Consider the following 18223-nt stretch of genomic DNA (forward strand, 5'->3'; position numbering starts at 1 on the left):
TAAATATTTTCTATTTTAGTAGCAACAATTTCACTAGTATCTCTTACTAAATCCTGGAATCGTTTTTCTGTGCTTTGCGAGACGTGAATAAAATATTTCATCATATCTTCATAACTTGGTAACACACTAGCTGCTAATTACAATTGTTTACTGATGATTGCAATAACGCATGCAACACCCCCGCGGCCCCGCGTAACTGCGTGCGGGAATGCGCGGTGCGCGAGCGAGGCAAGAAAATGGACTCAGCAATTTGTCAAATTTTCGCAGGAAAATAAATATTATCACATTTTTTTATTAATATTATTTAAGGCGCGGCAATTTTTATTCATTATGAAATATAAAAGAAAAAATTTAAGTATTAATATTGACACAAAACTGTTTTATAAAGGGACAATTTTTTACTAGATTTTAAATAATTCAACTGCTTTGGGGCAGTACTTGTTATCAAAATTTTAAATTGATATTTTGTATGCTTAATTGTATGTACCTAGAGCATCTATTCCGCACCCCGCGAAATCTGATTTATAAAAAAAAAAAAATTCCATACAATGGCGATCCACCCTAGTAAACAGGTTTTAAATGGAAAGAACTTCGTAAAAAGAAAATAATTGTAATGTCTAATAGGTATTACGTAATGTTGTATGCGCAATGTTTTTTGTGGTGACGAAAGATAGAACAAGTTTTTTTTTAAACTGTGTAAGAATGGATCATTTTTATTATCTATTTGAGATTTTCACAAATTTTAATACCCCATTTTAGATCCCGTTTCAGTTGTATTTTTGTAATAAGGCGCTTAATTTTTTAACAGATGGCCAGTTCTGCAACAACGTATTTGGTGATTTTGGCACAATTTTACATTACCGCTGAAACCTAGCCAATTAAGTTAGGCACTATTCGTTTTTTACACTCGCACATTATTCAATAGTATGGCAACACCAAAAATCAACCACAGAACAAATTCGTAATTTTCCTCTAGTCAAGTTTGACGTTTAAGTTTGAGGTTATTTTCTAAAAGTGTACCGAAAATCACACCAAAATGCCGTTCATGTTGGGAAAAGCGCCTATTAGGCGGACGATGGAGTATTTAAACGCCGGTAAACTGATGCTAAAGGATAAAGTTAAGATAATGACCGTTAATTACAACACACACGGCGAGCATCACGATGGAGCGCGGGACTTCGTCTTTTGGTATTTGCCGCAGATCCAGTTCAAAAACCCTACAGTTCAAATAGCCACTTTCAAAAACATGACGCCTTCACCATTCATGAAGTTCTATCTCGATGATGGGAACCAAATGCTGGTAGACATCGATGGAAAGACAAAAGAAGAGGTACAAGAACATCTTATAAAAGTTATCGGCAAGACAGATTTGGTTCTCGCCGCCGAGGCGCTGACGAAAGAAAAGAAAGACAATCCTGCTAACTTTGGTCACGGCTGTGAAAAGGCTTGCATGTGTGAAATCAGAGGACAAATTCCTTGTCCCGGAGTCATTCCTTTACCTAGATTCATGAGAGGAAAATACCAGAATAAAAATAAATAAACCCAGGCACTGCGGTTTTGTTTTAGATTTGTATATAGGTTCTAATAAGTGTTTTATAATAAATATGTAGTTTGTATTGACTTCTGTTTCCTTTATTTGATGCAAATATTGTCATTAGGGTTGAATATAATTACATTCTGTTGAGACCTCTCCCTAAAGTAAGAACTGTCGTTGCTCCTTACATAATATGTAATTTTGTTAATTGGCACATATTATGGAAATTACATTTCTTTTCAATAATTACTGCAAGAAACAGCTACTTACAGTCGCAAAAAGGTTAATTAGGTTCCAAGTTTGGGTTAATATTCAAAATATACTATATACGGGTTAACATTCAAAATATACTAAAAAAATCCAAAATGGTTGCAAAGGGATCTTTTTATAAGAGACATTTTGAACTTTGAATAAAAATGGAATTTGAATGCATCTTTTACCATCTCTATCAGCGTTAATAGTTATTTCTTCTAGTAATTATGTTGAAACAAAGTGTAATTTTCATAATCTTTGCCTATTAAAAGTGGGGCATTTAGGTAAATGTTTACCATAATTTTAAATGCATATTTCAGGTTTTTCTAGAGCACTTGGTTTTACAAAATTCAAAAGCCGTAACTGGTGTTGCATGATGATTTTTTAATACTTTTTCATGGGTGCTGTTTGCTGACACATGTGCTCATCCTCAAACACTGTTCAGTCAAACAGCTGATTAGTGCCATTTTCTGCATTCAATTAAATTCTTACCAATGGCAGCGAAAGATTATTGCAAAAAAAAACTGATTGTCACTAACTATCATTGAGGTATATAGATAGAGTCTACATACCATGTAAATGTTATTCCCAAAGTCTAAGGGTGGAAGTCCAAAGGGAGGTGTGGCGGCTGCCGATGTCGCCCGAATCCTTCTGACCGTGAACGAACACAACGAAAAGAGTCGCCAGTGGCAGCCTGCTGCGCCACCGTACGGAACATTTAACTTCAAGCACTCCCTCAGTTTTTTAACATTAAAAAGCCAATTTACGAGGCGGCTACTGATTATGGTAAAACCCTATTTACGGATGAAAGGTTATACCATTGCTTTCCCTATCTTTTCCAATACGACTTGTACAATATCGCAGTGTGCTTGTCTGCATTTTGAAGTTATCGCCGGAGACCTGTGCCCGGTGAGCTCTTGTAACCGTTTGAAGCCCGTGGTATCTCACAGCAGACAATGGGCCGATGTAAGCGGCCCATACGAACACAAATGTTGGCTCTATCTACTCAATGCTAACTGCATCTTATAAGACAGTAAATGAATCCAACAACTGAAAGCAATAATTTTTGTTCTATTTTTGGTGAATTTGAAAGATTTGATCACTGAAGTGATAAACCGATAGAAGTGTGTTGTAGGTGAGTCCGAAGTAAGGTCAATTTTATCTTTCTTTGGGTGAAATTGATCAAACGATGTATCGAAATTCTTTCTTTTAACAGATTATCATTTTCACTGGCTTGTTTGGGGGCCAACAGTCGAAAGGTCATGTATATTTGCGAGATCAGTTTTCTTTCAAATCGGTACAGAACATGTTTCTAGAGCTCTTTTGTTTAGTGGTGCTTGTAAACTCTGATGTTTCAGGAGTAAGGAACAATCAATATTAGAGTGGAGTATTTTAATTTAAAAAAGTTGTGTATTTTTTTTAAGATGAAATTTAATAACAGATGTTATATTATGTACTAAAGCAGTTATTCAGTACTTATAAACCCTATTCCTGTAATGCAAAAAAATACAGTTTTTTTAATTCATCAAAATGTTCTTCACAGCATTGTTAGCCTGAGTTCTTCAATAAATTAACTTTGAAGGGAAAGAAACTATTTGCTAAAGCTACAAAAACTCTTAAACGGCAATGTTTGTCAGCTTTAAATCTGCAGAGCTTTTTCTATCTTGAATTTCTATGCCAGTGCAACTATTTTCAGCTAGCATTGTCATTTATACCATCAGCGTTAACTCTTTAGAAGTTCAATTTACTCAAAAAGTCAGAGACAGGATGGTATATTTTTTTTCAATATTGATGCCGAGTAATACAATTATTGTTCTCTAACAAACAATGCAGCATTTTGTCTTATTTCTTATTTATTTTAATTGATATTTCATTTCTTTGGGAGAACTAGTTATCCACAATAGGATATCAACTGTCTACGGTGTATTTTAAGATACTTTGTACATGTTACTCGCCAAACTGAGGACTCCAACACAACGGTCACAGGCGGGAGAAGCAAAGGAAGATCACTCAAGGAAGATCGCTGGAGTGACCGAGTATCATAGGCATCCGGTTCGTCGGTGGCCGCAGTTCTTCCCACAGCGCAGAACCTCGGGAGTGGTGGAAACTTCTCCACCATGGAAATTGAAGTGGGGGTCACGTTCTTAAGCAATGAGTAACTGTGGAAGGATATTTCAAAGCTCTAAGTCCTTGATATATATGAGGTTACTACTAAAAAAATTATGAAGATTTCATGATGCCACAGCTGACCTTTTGAGAGTGTTTTTCTGTTTCAGTTAACAGATTATCTGAGATTTGCTTTAGCTGTATCTAAATGTTTCATTATGTTTTCTATTAAACTCCAAAATTCCTACACATGGCATAATAAATCTTGGCTTTTTTCTTATTCTTTAAACAGCCATAGAGGTCATTAATTTTCAAGCAGTCGGTTTTGCTGAGGAACTCTCTTTGTCCAATTTTGCCACCTTTGTGCTTTTGGGTGATGGTTGGCTTTCCTCTGACCTTGGCGAAGAAGTTGGGCCCATAGTGCATGATGGAGTCATAATCATACTCAAAGTTAACTGTTGTGTTTTCAGCAGCCTGTTTTTCGAAGTTTCTTCGGAAAGCTGTGAAAAGAAACAAAATTTACTTATAAAATCAGAGCCAGGACTCGAATAACAACATCTGTAACTGGTTTTGTGAAATTTTTCTAATGTATTTAGCAAATAATTACTATCGCCAGTTCTCATAGAAATACCTACATAGATAAGTAATATTGCTAATACTTATATTATTATGGTACATATACATTTGCAAAACAAAACGTAAGCCGAGATAAAAATTACGTGAAAGGAACGAAGTAACTGCAAGCGGCGTTTCGCATCATTTGCAGTTGCTTCTTTCCTTTCCCATAAGTTGAGGTTCAGTTTGGCTCGCGTATGTATACGTAGTATTAGATACCAACACAGCATTCCCACTGGCAACTTGCATATAAGAATGAATAGTTTTTAAACTCATTCTAGGGTTCAAGAATTGATTATGAAACGATTTGCTTGCTTCTGTATTTCCTCCCTCCTACAACAAGTCTTTGAAATCTAGGTACATTCCTTCCTTTCCTGCTCCTTCACATAGCATTCTCAAAGATGGCAAACAGTGTAGAGATAATATCATATTTTTTTAATGTTTTAAAGATATAAATTCGTCTGTTAAGATAGGTACCTGGTATGATATTGTCAAAATGGATCTTAACGAATTGGTCCCTGTCTGGTCTCGATTGTTCGTGGAATATTCCCAAAGCGTGCATGATCTCATGCATTGCCTTCCCTTCATTACCTAGGCAGTTTGGTCCGTTCTCGTTGGGAGGCTGTAAGGACAGAAGTTGGGCTCCTCCGATCTTTCCAATATAGGACCAGCAACCCTGAAAATTATAATAAAAATTACATTCATTTGGATGTTGTGAATCAGAACAAGCATATGCCTGAGCTTCTCTCCTTCTGATATCCTGAGGTTATCCAGCCAGTCGACGGTGTCAGGTGTCGCTGAATACAGCACGATTATGCCTCCAAGAAACTGGTGAATGGGATATTCTTCTACGATATGTTCCGTAATTTGGTCCTGAGCCAGTGACTACTTGTACCGAGAAAGTTCTGAAGAATTATTAGGTGTCTAGATATTTTCTTTTTCTTTTGGTTTGGATAAAAGAAGAACAAATGCAAGATCACCTATGTGTTTTGATATTATATTAAGAAATATTTTTTGTAAAAATAATGTGTGTTTTATATTTGATTATATTTGGTCTTTGGTACTGTGCACTTTATCTAAGGACGGGTTGTTTCGGAGAATTTGAACAATTCATCAAATTTCAACGTTCATTTTCAAGTTCTGTGAAAGATTTTTTCAAGTTCTGTTTTTATTTCAGTTTTGTCAAGCAACTAGTCTACAATGATATAATAACAGAACTTGAATAAGTCTTTCACAGAACCCGAAAATGAACGTTGAAATTTGATGAATTGTTCAAATTCTCCGAAACAACCCGTCCTAAATGTTTTTCTTTCAAATTTAACTTAGCAAATCGATAATAATAGTAATTTATTTGGGTCGTGTCATGATCGTGTGAGAAATACGGACATTTATAAACAATGCAAGGATGATCTAAGCGTAACGATGAAAGGAGTGTAAGGAGAATATCGTCGCATTAATTCGTAGAATGCGTAACCACCAAATGTAAAATTTTACAGGAGGCACAAAAAACCTCGTAGTGAAAAAAAATGAAAGACGGCTCATTCTTTTTATTTATGTTTCGAACATATTTATAATATATTTCGAAATTTATTTTCAATCATTAAACTTTTGTAAGTTAAGGCTTTCTATTTCAAATCGGAGTTAAGAAGTTTACATTAAAACCGAGAATGGAGATACGTATTTTACAAAAGATACATACTTTTCTGCGAACAGTTTTATGAACAACCTAGCGGAAAATTTGGGAGATAGGAATTTTACATTCACAAAATAAAACACAACAATGTATGTATATGTCGAGGCAGTCTATTTAGATGCATTTTAATGATTTTAATGATGCGGAAGGTTATCGTAAAAGGAGTGGTAATCCTTTTCTAATGTCTGTTTTAAGTCTTGTAAATGCTGGTACTTTTCCTTCCTTAATGGATTAAATCTGACTCTCAAGTGAAATCTTCAAACTCTGAAGATCATTACAGATTCGGCGACGGTTTTGTGCTGGGTGAGATCTACACTGACCGGGAGTAGTCGTGTCAGAGATGCTCGTAAAGTGACGCTTGGGGTTGATGAAGGAGATTTGAGTTGAGGAGAAGAATTTGATCTGACATTATCGATCACCCTTTTTGTCCTGTAGAAATAAAACTGATGTACTTAGTAGGGTTTGCAAGACCCGGGCAAAGAGTAGCCATGACAGGAAACGTTGTGAAAGAGACTCCTCAGAGTGTGAAGATAGGTGGGAGAGACTTGAAAGTGGAACTGGTGAGCAAACATGTGCTTTAAGCGTAGAAACTCTTCATGCTCAGCATCACTTTGGAGTAAAGTGAACGCTTCATCTTGCCCGGCTGGTCGATCCCGAGGCGAGAAGAAAGGACGTTGATAGATGCGTGCGTTCCTGCGTACAATGCAGGACAATTGACCCTCCGCCATCATCCCATGAAGCGGGTAATCTTAATGTTGTGACAACCTGGAGTCGCTTGGCAGTTGAAGTTACTCATTTCGGTAGGAAATGTTTACTCACATTTATCGATTGCGGTCCAAGTAGATTTGCCGTGTGGCGGGAAATCGAGTCAGATAATGCAGCTTCGATTATCAGACATTTGGAAGAAGTGTTTCGGGAAAGAGGCCCGCCCAAAGTAGTTCTCATGGACAATGGTACTGCATTTTGTTCCTACAGTGTTACAGATGTAATGTAAGTGTAAGAGATGGAATGTTCGTCAAAGATTTCGCGCGGCATACCGACCATCTGGAAACGGTATAGTTGAACGACATCATCAAACAATAAAGAGAACTGCAGCCAGAAGTAGAAGCGATCCCCTGCAGGCAGTGTTTTGGTACAATCTTTGGCTGCAAAAAGCCAGGATGATCAAGGTGTTGCGCTGTCTAGTATAGTTCACACTTACTCGTGGAGACACCTTTCTGCGCAAGTGAATATAGAAGAGGAAGTATTGAATGAGTTCTAAGTGGGCGATCTTCTTGTGTTTAAGCCAGTAGATGGGAGATGCACATCGTGCATGGATGGGTGACAGGACTTACTTCAGTCAACAACATCGAAATAGATGGCATACCAAGACATGTGCTTGACCCGCGGAAGATGCCTGACAGAGAACGGACTGTGTCTGAGGAGAGACGAGATGGAATTGCCGCACGTTCCACCGTCAATATTTTGGGTTTGTTTGAAGAGGACAGTGAAGAACCGGATCCGGATATGAATCAGAAGGAAATCCACTTGCAAAGAGATGGTGACCTTAAAGAAGAGATAATCACAGAACAACGACCTATTAGGTAGGACGCGAAGGGCTCCGGGTTGGTTAAATCAATTCGTGCAGTGATGATGACATCAGGAGGGCGTGTGGTGATAAGCAGGTACCACTGTAAAAGCGGTGAACGCAACCGCAGAGGCACATAAAACAAGAGAGCTACGGCAGAGCGTCACACGATGCAGAAGACGTCAGTTTAGACTACAGATACAAAACACTATTCGTGACTTCACAATTAAAATTAAGGTTATAAAATGTTCAAAATTGATTAATCAACTTATCTCAGTTAATTTCACGGTAAAACTATTACACCGTAAATAAATTTCCTCAGTCAAAAACACAACAAGCGTGCACGGCTCACCGGCCAATACTGAATTAAGGAGTTACGAAGTATTCGCGATTAAAAATGGCACCATGATTTTACGCAGTTTCCTAATTTGTGTTTATCTAAAAGGTTAATTTTTTATAAATTTTCGAGTTTTACTAGTCGATGCGGGTCTAATTTTAACACCAGATGGCATTAAAAACGTATTTTCGAAAAATTTGGAGTTACGCAGTCTACGAATTAATGCGACAATATATAGACGCGAATTTGAATGACAGAAGAAGTCGGGGACGCCCAAGGAAGACATGGCATGTTCAAGTGAACCAGATACTTGAGTCGGGCTATGTCAAGAGTCTGAATAATTATAATAATATTTAGCTAATTTATGTAGCGCCGTTTTCTTGAAAAATCACCTCAAGGGCGCGAATAACAGACGATTACATATAAGACGATGTATGGATGAGAATGAAGCAAGGAGTGTATGCCAAGACCGAGTTATTTGGCGGTCCGTCCTCTTTGCCTACCTCTGCGGAGAGAAAGCTTGATGGTTAGTTAGTTAATGTCAAGAGTCAGTCATGGTTAGTTAGTTGGGTGTTATGTGGTCTTGAATATAATTTTATTTATATGTTAAATTTCACAAGAGTGGCCCTGGCTGTACAGTGTAAAGACAGGGGAACTATATCGTTACCTGGATGGGTAGCGTTGTGAGGTGAATTAAGGCAGAGGCTCTAGGAAGGGTTTATTAATCAGGTTTTGAAGAAGATTTCTCTAAATAATGGAAAAATAGATGCCAGTACCTCGATCCATACGCGACCCGACTTACACCAAACGAGTCAAAGAAAGGATCCAATCTCATCAAGCCAAAATCAACTGTGAACGAATGTTTGCAGACGGGATCAATACTGCTGACTTCTTAGAGTAAGCTCCATTGAAATACTTGTGGAACAGACTTAGTGTGCCTGTACTGAGTCTGTGCATCAGAGATGGCAGTCGGTCTGTTAACAATGGATTGTCAGACGGACCACCCTCCTGAAACATTAGTTTACATAGAATGGTGTAGTATTTGGATTAAAAATGTATTATTACCGCAGGATATTTAATCGGCCAAATGAGCAAATAATCTTCCGCCTTTCCATCCCACGGCACAAACTTCACACAGGTCATGAAACCTAGTATCCTGATGGCTTTATAGATGGTGCTGTGGTCAAAAGGGTCGTACAGCTCACTGATATGGTATGGCACCGTGCCATTGGGCCAGCGCATCTCAGGGAAGACATGCCAGTTCAGAGCTACTCGCCAGTTATCATATGACTGAAAAAATAATTATTGCATGAAATTATCATCACTACAAATCTTGGAGAGTCCTGGTACTTACCTACTAGGAAGTGAATCCACTCTTAGTTCAATTTCTTGTAAGCCAGTTTATGCAGTGTTAATTACATGGTTTTTACACTAAGAAGTCCTTTGTTGTTCATAGTTATGTGTATGTAAAAATTAATATTATCCCAATAATATGCGAAATTTGTTTTGTAGATAAACAGATTTGTGTACTAATTAATTTACAAATCAATATAACAAAAGTGATAATAGGATAATTTTTATAGTTCTGTTATTGTGAAAAATCACTCCAAGGGCGCTATTATACAGTTACATGAAATCTATAAATTAGGTATACAATTTATTTTTACATTTTTCTTTGAAAGCAAAGAAAGGACAGTCATCTTTATTAGTTGTTCATTAAAGATATTTTTTATTGGTATTCTTGTCTTCACAAAACATCTCCAACAAAAAATCTGATTTTCACAAAAAATGTCCCCTGAAATCTTGTATTCTGAGTGTGAATACACAATGTACTTAGATATAATTTTTGTTTAACTTTTAGATTTTCTAAATCATTAATTATTTCAAACATTCAAGGTACTTGTACCGGACAGCAGGGGATTATTAACTGAAATGTTATAAATAAGAAATCATTTTTCTGTTCTCGCACATTTCTTCAATTACTCATCTCGATAAGATTGTAATCACCGTACAAGTTCTGTATTGCCTTGGCAAGGCTGAATTACTGGCACGTCAAAACCGTGGGATCGTGATAATTAAATTGCGGCACTGTGAATGCATTTTCCAAAAATTCCTTTTAGATATAAGAATAACTTACCCCACTAACATTTGCATACATTGTAAACTTTTAACCCCCTAAATATGGAAGTAACTTGCGCAATCAGTCAGTTGTCCGATGACATTTGTGAAGTCTATGTTTCATTTGCAAATCCTTACCCAAAGTACCCTCGAGAGAAAGCCAGCATTTACAGTCCATGTCACTGGCGTTAGTGTCCAGTACAGTGCCGACTTACTTTCTGTCTGAAACTCAAAACTAATAATAATATTACCTGGTCATCTAAGGCGATATCCCCTTGAAATAATCCTGGCCTAACTTCCGGATCCTGACTAGACTCTTGCAAGTAGTCTAATGTTTGTGCATCTATTTTAGCTGGAAAAAAGTTTAAAATAATGCTTTTTTTATTAAGTTGTACTGCATCTCAACATGGGTGCTCTAGAACAGCCGTTCCTAAAAGTTGTTCCATTGAAGGGTCACAGGGGTTCCAAGAGTTATGGTTTGGGAGTATTGCAAAAACCAGGCATCTGACGATTGCCAGCTTTTTAGGTACCAACCTGCGGAACAAGTAATCAGCGCAATCACGCAACACGCAACATAGAACTCAATTTTAGGATATGAAACCTAATTTTAAGATAAAACAATGAAAAAATTCTATTATTCCTGATAAATATTTAAAAAAATATTATAATCTTTCTTTTCAAGTCGAACATGACACCAAAGCAAACAATTAGCTTAATAATAAGGAATAAATAAAATAGATTTGGTTTGTGTATTCACAATTGCCGATAAAAGAGGGTCGATCATTTAAGGTTCCATAGCCGAACAAAATTGGGAACTGCTGCTCTAGAAGATATCCAGGCGGGAAGTGGTTACCTAAGGAGGTCATTGAATGGCAGTAAGGGGGCAGAGATAAGAAAGAGATGCAGAATAAATTAGGATGGAGAAACTATTCCTCCATTTGACTATAATTACCTACATTTTTCAATTCAATTAGTTTATTCCTTTAAAAACATTACAAAATTACATTTTAATTCGTTTTTAAGTACATTAAATTTGTAAAATGGTATTACATAATAAGTAAACGGTATATCAACTATACCAGCACCGATGCTAACTATGTCGATATCCGAATTGATTCTGTTCAACAGCAAGACTGCTCTCCCCACCGGCATGACCTGCAGGCAAGTTAGTCCTGCAGGCCAGGAGATAAAACAGTCTATGCTGTCGGTGAAGGAGATAACCATCAGGAACAAAGAGACTAATACTCTCCATGATAGTCGGATTTTCAAACCATCCACAAATCAGTTTGAAGAAGTGTTTACAATATGCACATCTCTTCTGCCCGTAGATGGTTCATACCGAGCATGCCTAAGAGAAAGTCAGTAGGGTAGAGCCACGGGTAGTAGCCATACTCCCTCAGGTAGAGGAATCTCAGAAATACATTCTAATGCATGGTCTTGCATCACAGCAAGAATCATTCGGTATTATCCAACCAGGCTTTGGCCCTGTTACATGACTAGTTTTGAATAGCCAAGTAGTTCTTATGGTTGCTGAATGCTGAATACCTACCGTTAGTGTATATTGTATTTATAAAGAACACAATTTTTATTGTTAATTATATATTTCAAGTTTGAAGGAAACATTATAGTGTGTGATTTGGAAGAGACATTTTACCAAAAAATACAATTCTCCGCCATCAGCAATTGAATATAATTAAGCCCGGATAAAGGAGTAACGTTTGGTGTATTGTCTCCTGTAAATCCGTAAAATTTGGTATCTCGTAAAATAAATTTTGTTAGGAAACGTAACCAAATTGTTAACCATTTCACTGTTTGGTAGGCGGATAGCATGGATCGCCACACAACTCTTCTGTCTTAGCGAACACTTCTTGCTTCATTCGTATTCATACATGGCCTAGTACTTTGCTTTTTGTTTTATTGTGGAAAATAATCGATGATCAAATGGTATTAAACGTAATGTTTCTGTGGTTTTTCGATAGATGGCAATAGTAGATCCTAATGAATATTTAGCAAAATGTTTCTGTATCTTACTAATAGGTGGCAATAGTAGACACAAATTGACATTAACTAAATATTTCTGAAATATTCCGATAGATGACTGTGTTTTATAAAATAAAATGTTTCCATTACTTACCGACAGATGGCACTGGTGGATACAATACCCCAGGTGGTGCTATTGGGCTTACAATTCTTGCGTCTAGATGGCTCTTTAGTAACATTAACCCAACTAGAACGTGAGCCAAGAAGGTCCCTTTCGTAAAGCCCATAATAATTTTGGTCCTGAAAAACCAAAAATCATGATCGATTAACATATATGGTATATATTTTGAAAAAAGGGCCTTGTTTATGACACCAAAATTATGATTTTTCCGAAAACTTCAGATCCCACAAAATGTTCCAAAATGTTGCGTCACAAAATAGGATATTTTTTATTTGCCCATTATTTTCTATTTTTGATCTCTCATAATCAACATAATGTTAATATTATTTTCCGTACGATTTTTGAACAGGTGTTTTTTTCTCATTATAGTAAGGTTGTACTCTAGTACGTAAGTACCTACCTACCCAATAGTATTGATTTGAAAATATATGGATTTCTGGGATATTACATGTTTTTTTTATGAAATTCTCTACAAATAAATAATCAATTGTAAATTTTTGAAAAAAAATCACGCATACATAAAAGTTGGCGTGTCTCTTTCTTATTTTACTATGTAGGAAGTCGTAATTATAATCTCTAATACAGGGTTTTCCAATAAGAGGTGTTATTTTGATATTCAATCGTAAAAGATCAATGGTTTCGTTGCTTCTGTGGCACGTAGCGTTTGCGCTTGTTGAAAGTAAACGTTGTCCAGATCAATACCATCCAATTCCGGCCATAAAAAATCATTAATCATCTCTCGATAGCGCAATCCATTCACCGTAACTGTTGCTCCAGCCTCATTTTCTAAAAAAGTAAGGTCCAATGACTCCGCCGCACTATAAACCGCACAAAACAGTCACACGTTGAGGATAGAGAGGCTTTTCAACAATAACTTTTAGGTTTTCCTAGCCCCAGGTGCGACAATTTCGCTTGTTGACGAAGCCACCATTTGCATTTGATTCACTCAAGTGAATTTTAATAATTTCAATGCGTTGTTGAAGCGTGTATCGTTCCATTTTTATTAATAGCGTAGTTTCTACTTGTCAAATGTCAAAAATAACAGCTTCAAAAGTAACATCTACCGAAATAGCAGACTATTCAAAATAACACCTCTTATTGAAAAACCTTGTAGATTAGCCGGACTTTAGCGCACGTCGATTATTTTTTTTAAATAAATACCAACCTACGTTATTTTTTTAACAATTTTTGTACATTTCAAAATATTTATTTAATATAATTATAGAAATATTTTGAAAAATTATGTGAAAATGAACCATTTTTCAAGACTTGATTGTAAAATTACAAAAAAAAATCAACTATTTAAATCTTGCGTTCCGAATTCCAAATCAAAAATACAAACTAGCCCTTAAAATCATCTATCATCTTTTTGTTTTGTAAATCTTCATTCTTTTCTTATTCCATAGATAAAAATGTAAACATTGTTATTGGCAACGATGGCAACTAAGTACCCACGATTGTTTCACTGATAAAATATTGGCAGCCTCAACTCTAATAAATTAAATATTGCTTTACATGGTCCGGACTTAGTTGAAATATTCGAATTCAGTTGTTATAAAGTAGGTACCCAATCTGGCTAAACATTTATTTTGAGTCTAGGCAAAAAACATTCTTAACCATAATTACCTATAATATAATAAATTTGATTGAATGAAGCACCTGAAACCACCAAACGAAGTTCTGACGTCACGAAATTAAAGGAATACATTCCATGTATTTTTAGCTTACAACATCACTTCCATCATAAAAAAAATTAGGTTCTAACATTAAACGAGTGAAACCGGATGGTACCAAACAAAATAAAAAATCTCAACATGTTATATCATAAAGAGAGGTTACAACATATGACAAAGCTATAAACAGCAGACCATATAACTTAAAGAATTTTCAGGCATTTGGAATCATACAGGTATAATTAAAAATATTGCTGGTCGCCTTCAAACATTACAAGGGAGAAATAGCTCTGTTATACATTAAATAAGCAAAATAGTTAGGTACACGGAGAAAAAAGTTAGGTACACGGAGAAAATAGTTAGGTAGGTGGAGAAAAATGTCAGGTACACGGAGAAAATTGTTAGGTACACGGAGTAAATTGTTGGGTACACGGAGAAAATTATTAGGTACACGGAGAATATTGTTAAGTACACGGAGAAAATTGTTAGGTACACGGAGAAATTAGTTAGGTACACGGAAAAAAATGAGTAATGCTAATTTATTAAGAATCTCTTAAAATTATTAGTAATTCGGTTTAAAAGGGGATTGGAGGAATTACGAATGAATTAATAGGTTTTCCAAATGCACGTGCACTTACCTTGATAATATATAAAGATGAAATGCGAAATTATTCAGATTTTCTTGAACACGTATTCCGACATCGTGAGAATATATTCTTAATTTACTAAATATTTATATGCATATTTATAATATATATTTTGACGGTGATTCGGCGGTGGAAAAATATAACTAATTTGTCTTATTCTCAGTATCATAGTATTTTTAATAACTTATTTTTGACTTTGATCTAATTTTATTTAAACACCCAACTGTTTACACCGCCATATTTATTTGTGGGTTTTCTAAATGTAAAAAAGTGACTATAATAAATATAATGACAACATTTAATAATGATTCTAAAGTCTTACCTTTTTTATGTTCCTATCAGCAATAATACGTTTACCAGTGTTGCTAGCATGAAAACTGCATCACATAACAACAAGATTCCAATTACAGATTCTGTTTACTTGCACTTTTGAAGGTAGTTTTTTTTTAATAATATCTGTAGTGAAAAAATGGACTTTTTATCTTGGATACATTATATTTGCACGAAGACTAAAACACAAACGTCAACTAGCCTATCTTATCAAGAATACGACAGGAGAAGCGAACACTTTGAAATTAATTCACAGGGACGGACTTTCCCAAACGATTTTTTTAAGAATTTGTTTAAAATAGGTAATATTTATGTAATAACAAAAGCAGCTCAGCTAATCCGTGCCAATAGAATAATGACATTCACATTTAGGTTCGTGTTGGGGTTGAAAAACGTAGGTGGGGAGAGAGTCGGGGAAAATGTGAAAGTAAGGCAGTACCTATCTAAAACTACTTGATTTTTCAGATCTATATTTATCTGCCATTTCAAAAATTCTGTTCTAAATTGTGGTCCCGAAAAATTGAACCTGCCGAACCTGATGTTTTTTTTTAAATTTTATTATTACTGTGGGTTTTAAAGGAGCAAATGTCAGTTTTTTTATACATTTGCGATTTCGCCTCAAAATTGGGTTATCTTCCGAATTCTAAAAGAACTTATCGATTTTTGGAAAGATTTTTCATGTTTTCTTAAAATTAAAACATGCCAAATATAGCAAATTCTGAATAGGCTTCTTGAAATTTTAAAAACTGACATTGAATGTTAGGTACAAACCACTACTTATTGAGTTAGTTTATTGCACCTACCTATACTGTACGCATATTACAAACTAATTTGTACTTACATGGTTTTTGTAAAATATTTATAGTGAGTAGGTAACATATTATTATTGTAAGTTCTTACAACCCTTAATTTTAAAAACGCTAATAGTTATTCTCACACTCTTTCACTCTTTTAGGCACTTCATCATCAATTTTCAGTCCTTTACATTAAGTAGTGACTAGGATTTGAAATCCCGCAATCCCGGATTAGCGGTATTTTCATGTGCGGGATTAAAAAAAAACTAAATTTTCTCCCTAAACATGCTTTTCGTTCAGAAACGACAGTTCCACTAACTAGTGTGGAAGAAGATAGAAATTTTATGTTCAATGTATTCTTGTTACGTTTTTAATGCATTTTTATAATATTACTAGTACAAAAGATGTTTGACCGTAGAGATAGATTCCTGTCGTTGAGCGTTATATGTTATAAGTATATAACAACAGGGTTTTATAAGTTTTTTATAATAACGTAAGTTTATTACAATAATTAGATTAATAAACATGAAGAGTTTGTCTTTAAGCAAAGTTTGTAATTAACAAAACCTTTATTATTTTAGGCACCGTGGGTTCAGATTAAACCGCATAAGAGTCCCGACTGCTCCCATCCGTCTAGAGCCAGTGAGACTATGCCATCCCCAGTTGGGGTATGTTGTGAGGCTGAAGGTAATGGGGAGGGGAAGGAGATGGGAAAGAGGAAGGCGAGGAAGTACCATGCTATGCAGATCTGGTCACAAAGCCATTCCAACTAACCTTTCAATTCTGAATGATGGTCTTACACCAGGGCGTTACTGAGAGTATCTTCCATTCTGGATCGTACCGCAAATACACTATATATTATTTTTAATCAGCAATTTGTGAAATAACACAAATAATTTTTTTGATTTGATCACGCGACTTCGAGCTTGCTAGTCGAGAGTCTTACCCCTCTACCACAGAGGCCGTAATTCATATCCTTTTTTTTTCAATGCGGGCGCAGGGACTTACACCCGCTATCTCCCGACCCAACTTTAAATCATGTAAATAATGAAATAATAATAATATGCCAACAATAATAATAATATAAACTCGCTAGAGAAGGTTACGACCGGGATAGTGGAGATCTACGAGCAAGAGGAAAAAAAGGACTAATTATAATGGAGTTTTGTTTCTATAATTCAAATACAGAGTGAACTGAAAAATGGAGCTGTTTTGAGATCTAAGATGACTTCAGAAGAACAAATAAAACTGAAATTCCATCATTTTCTGTTTTGATTAGTCGGTTAGTCCAGCTCTGTTACACGTGTAACTGTAAATTGACCGAGTCTGCACTAGATGTCGGCGGCCATGGCAATTTTATTAACGCCCATTACTGAATACCAATCGATATCGCTGATCCTTGGAAGCAGTGTCACAGCTCAACACAATTCATTAAATAAAATAAATTAAGTAAATGTACAAAACAAACACATTCATCTTCCTACGACCTCGGGAGAGACATCCGTGGATTTAATTCAGAGTGATTATAAACGGTCAAAACCAGTTAACCAGGAAATTTTTATTTGAGGAAAGAAACTTACTGGGGGAGTTAGATGGACTATTATTAACAGGAGGCTATCACCTATCAGGGAACGGTGTATACAGCTGCTGTTGGAATTATAGGAAGAAGGTTTCTATATTTTTATGTTTGCAAGGCAAATTGTGAGCAAGGCCAATGAAGCTTAGGACAGGTTGTTTCACAGATTTGAACAATTCAACAAACTGCAGAATTATATTCAAGTTCTATTATTTTTCAAGTACCTACTCTAAATCAACTGGCCCATGATGAAATAATAACAGAACTTGAATTTTTAACTCTTCATATTCAGTGAAACAATCCATCTTAAGTAATATATATCTTATTTTTTAATCGGGAGATATTTTCAATTTGTGTTAATATTTCAGGCGACTAATTATTGCTTATAATTATTTGTTATTCTTTATGCTATGCATAAAACCTTGTCTTATAAATATTAGTTTATCATTAAAAAATAATAATATTTGACAAGTCAAAAATATTTCATCAATAAATGAAGATATCATATGTCTCGACGCCATCTAGTGAGTAATTTAGAACTAACAAAGCCTTTCATACAAAAATAAAGTTGGTTGTTTACAGGTGGAAAAAATATAATAAGCAGATAATAAATAAGTTGATTGAGGTACTAGTACATATTGAATCATTTGGCGGGTTGGAAATAAGCCGACATAGCTCAGTGGTTACAGAGCACTTGACCGGACATCAGAAGTCACGGGTTCAATTCCCGTTGGCGGCATTTATTTTTACTCGGGAGATATTTTCAATTTGTATTAATATTTCAGGCAACGTATTATATTGCTTATAATTATTTAATATA

At 35.5% G+C, this 18223-nt stretch overlaps 2 protein-coding genes across 3 annotated transcripts; one reads left to right on the forward strand and one right to left on the reverse strand.

Moving 5' to 3' along the window:
* Positions 1-936: 936 nt before the first annotated feature.
* Positions 937-1587, forward strand: mRpS25 (mitochondrial ribosomal protein S25). The gene has a single exon (XM_089646741.1). The coding sequence runs from the start codon at positions 1037-1039 to the stop codon at positions 1538-1540; it is 504 nt and encodes a 167-aa protein (XP_089502867.1). The 5' UTR covers positions 937-1036; the 3' UTR covers positions 1541-1587.
* A 1650-nt stretch (positions 1588-3237) lies between these two features.
* LOC149411583 (hatching enzyme 1.2-like) lies at positions 3238-15223 on the reverse strand. 2 transcript variants are annotated; one of them, XR_016304789.1, is made up of 7 exons: positions 15026-15223; positions 12357-12502; positions 10474-10574; positions 9170-9394; positions 4985-5183; positions 4037-4392; positions 3238-3945 (listed from the first exon to the last, which is right to left on the reverse strand). XR_016304789.1 is itself a non-coding variant. In XM_089646750.1 (6 exons), exons 2-6 carry the CDS (start codon positions 12487-12489, stop codon positions 4121-4123), a joined length of 930 nt encoding a protein of 309 aa, XP_089502876.1. In that variant the 5' UTR covers positions 12490-12502; positions 15026-15223; the 3' UTR covers positions 3238-4120. The 2 variants fall into 2 exon arrangements, 1 of the variants encoding a protein (XP_089502876.1); XM_089646750.1 differs by having other exon boundaries at positions 3238-4392.
* Positions 15224-18223: the final 3000 nt, after the last annotated feature.

The sequence above is a fragment of the Hesperophylax consimilis genome, chromosome 25 (genome assembly GCF_061612785.1).
Source record: "Hesperophylax consimilis isolate HC1 chromosome 25, BYU_Hcon_1.0, whole genome shotgun sequence".
NCBI classification, from domain to species: domain Eukaryota; kingdom Metazoa; phylum Arthropoda; class Insecta; order Trichoptera; family Limnephilidae; genus Hesperophylax; species Hesperophylax consimilis.

Bases quoted from the DNA above. Each gene is read 5' to 3' on its own strand.
- LOC149411583 (XM_089646750.1), bottom strand. From the start codon at position 12,489: ATGGGCTTTACGAAAGGGACCTTCTTGGCTCACGTTCTAGTTGGGTTA. The intron at 10,575-12,356 runs GTAAGTAATGGA...ACTTTTTTCCAG, and splicing joins TCCACCAGTGCCATCTGTCG to CTAAAATAGATGCACAAACA. The intron at 5,184-9,169 runs GTAATAATACAT...TATAATTTTCAG, and splicing joins GGCCGATTAAATATCCTGCG to GGTTGCTGGTCCTATATTGG.
- mRpS25 (XM_089646741.1), top strand. From the start codon at position 1,037: ATGCCGTTCATGTTGGGAAAAGCGCCTATTAGGCGGACGATGGAGTAT.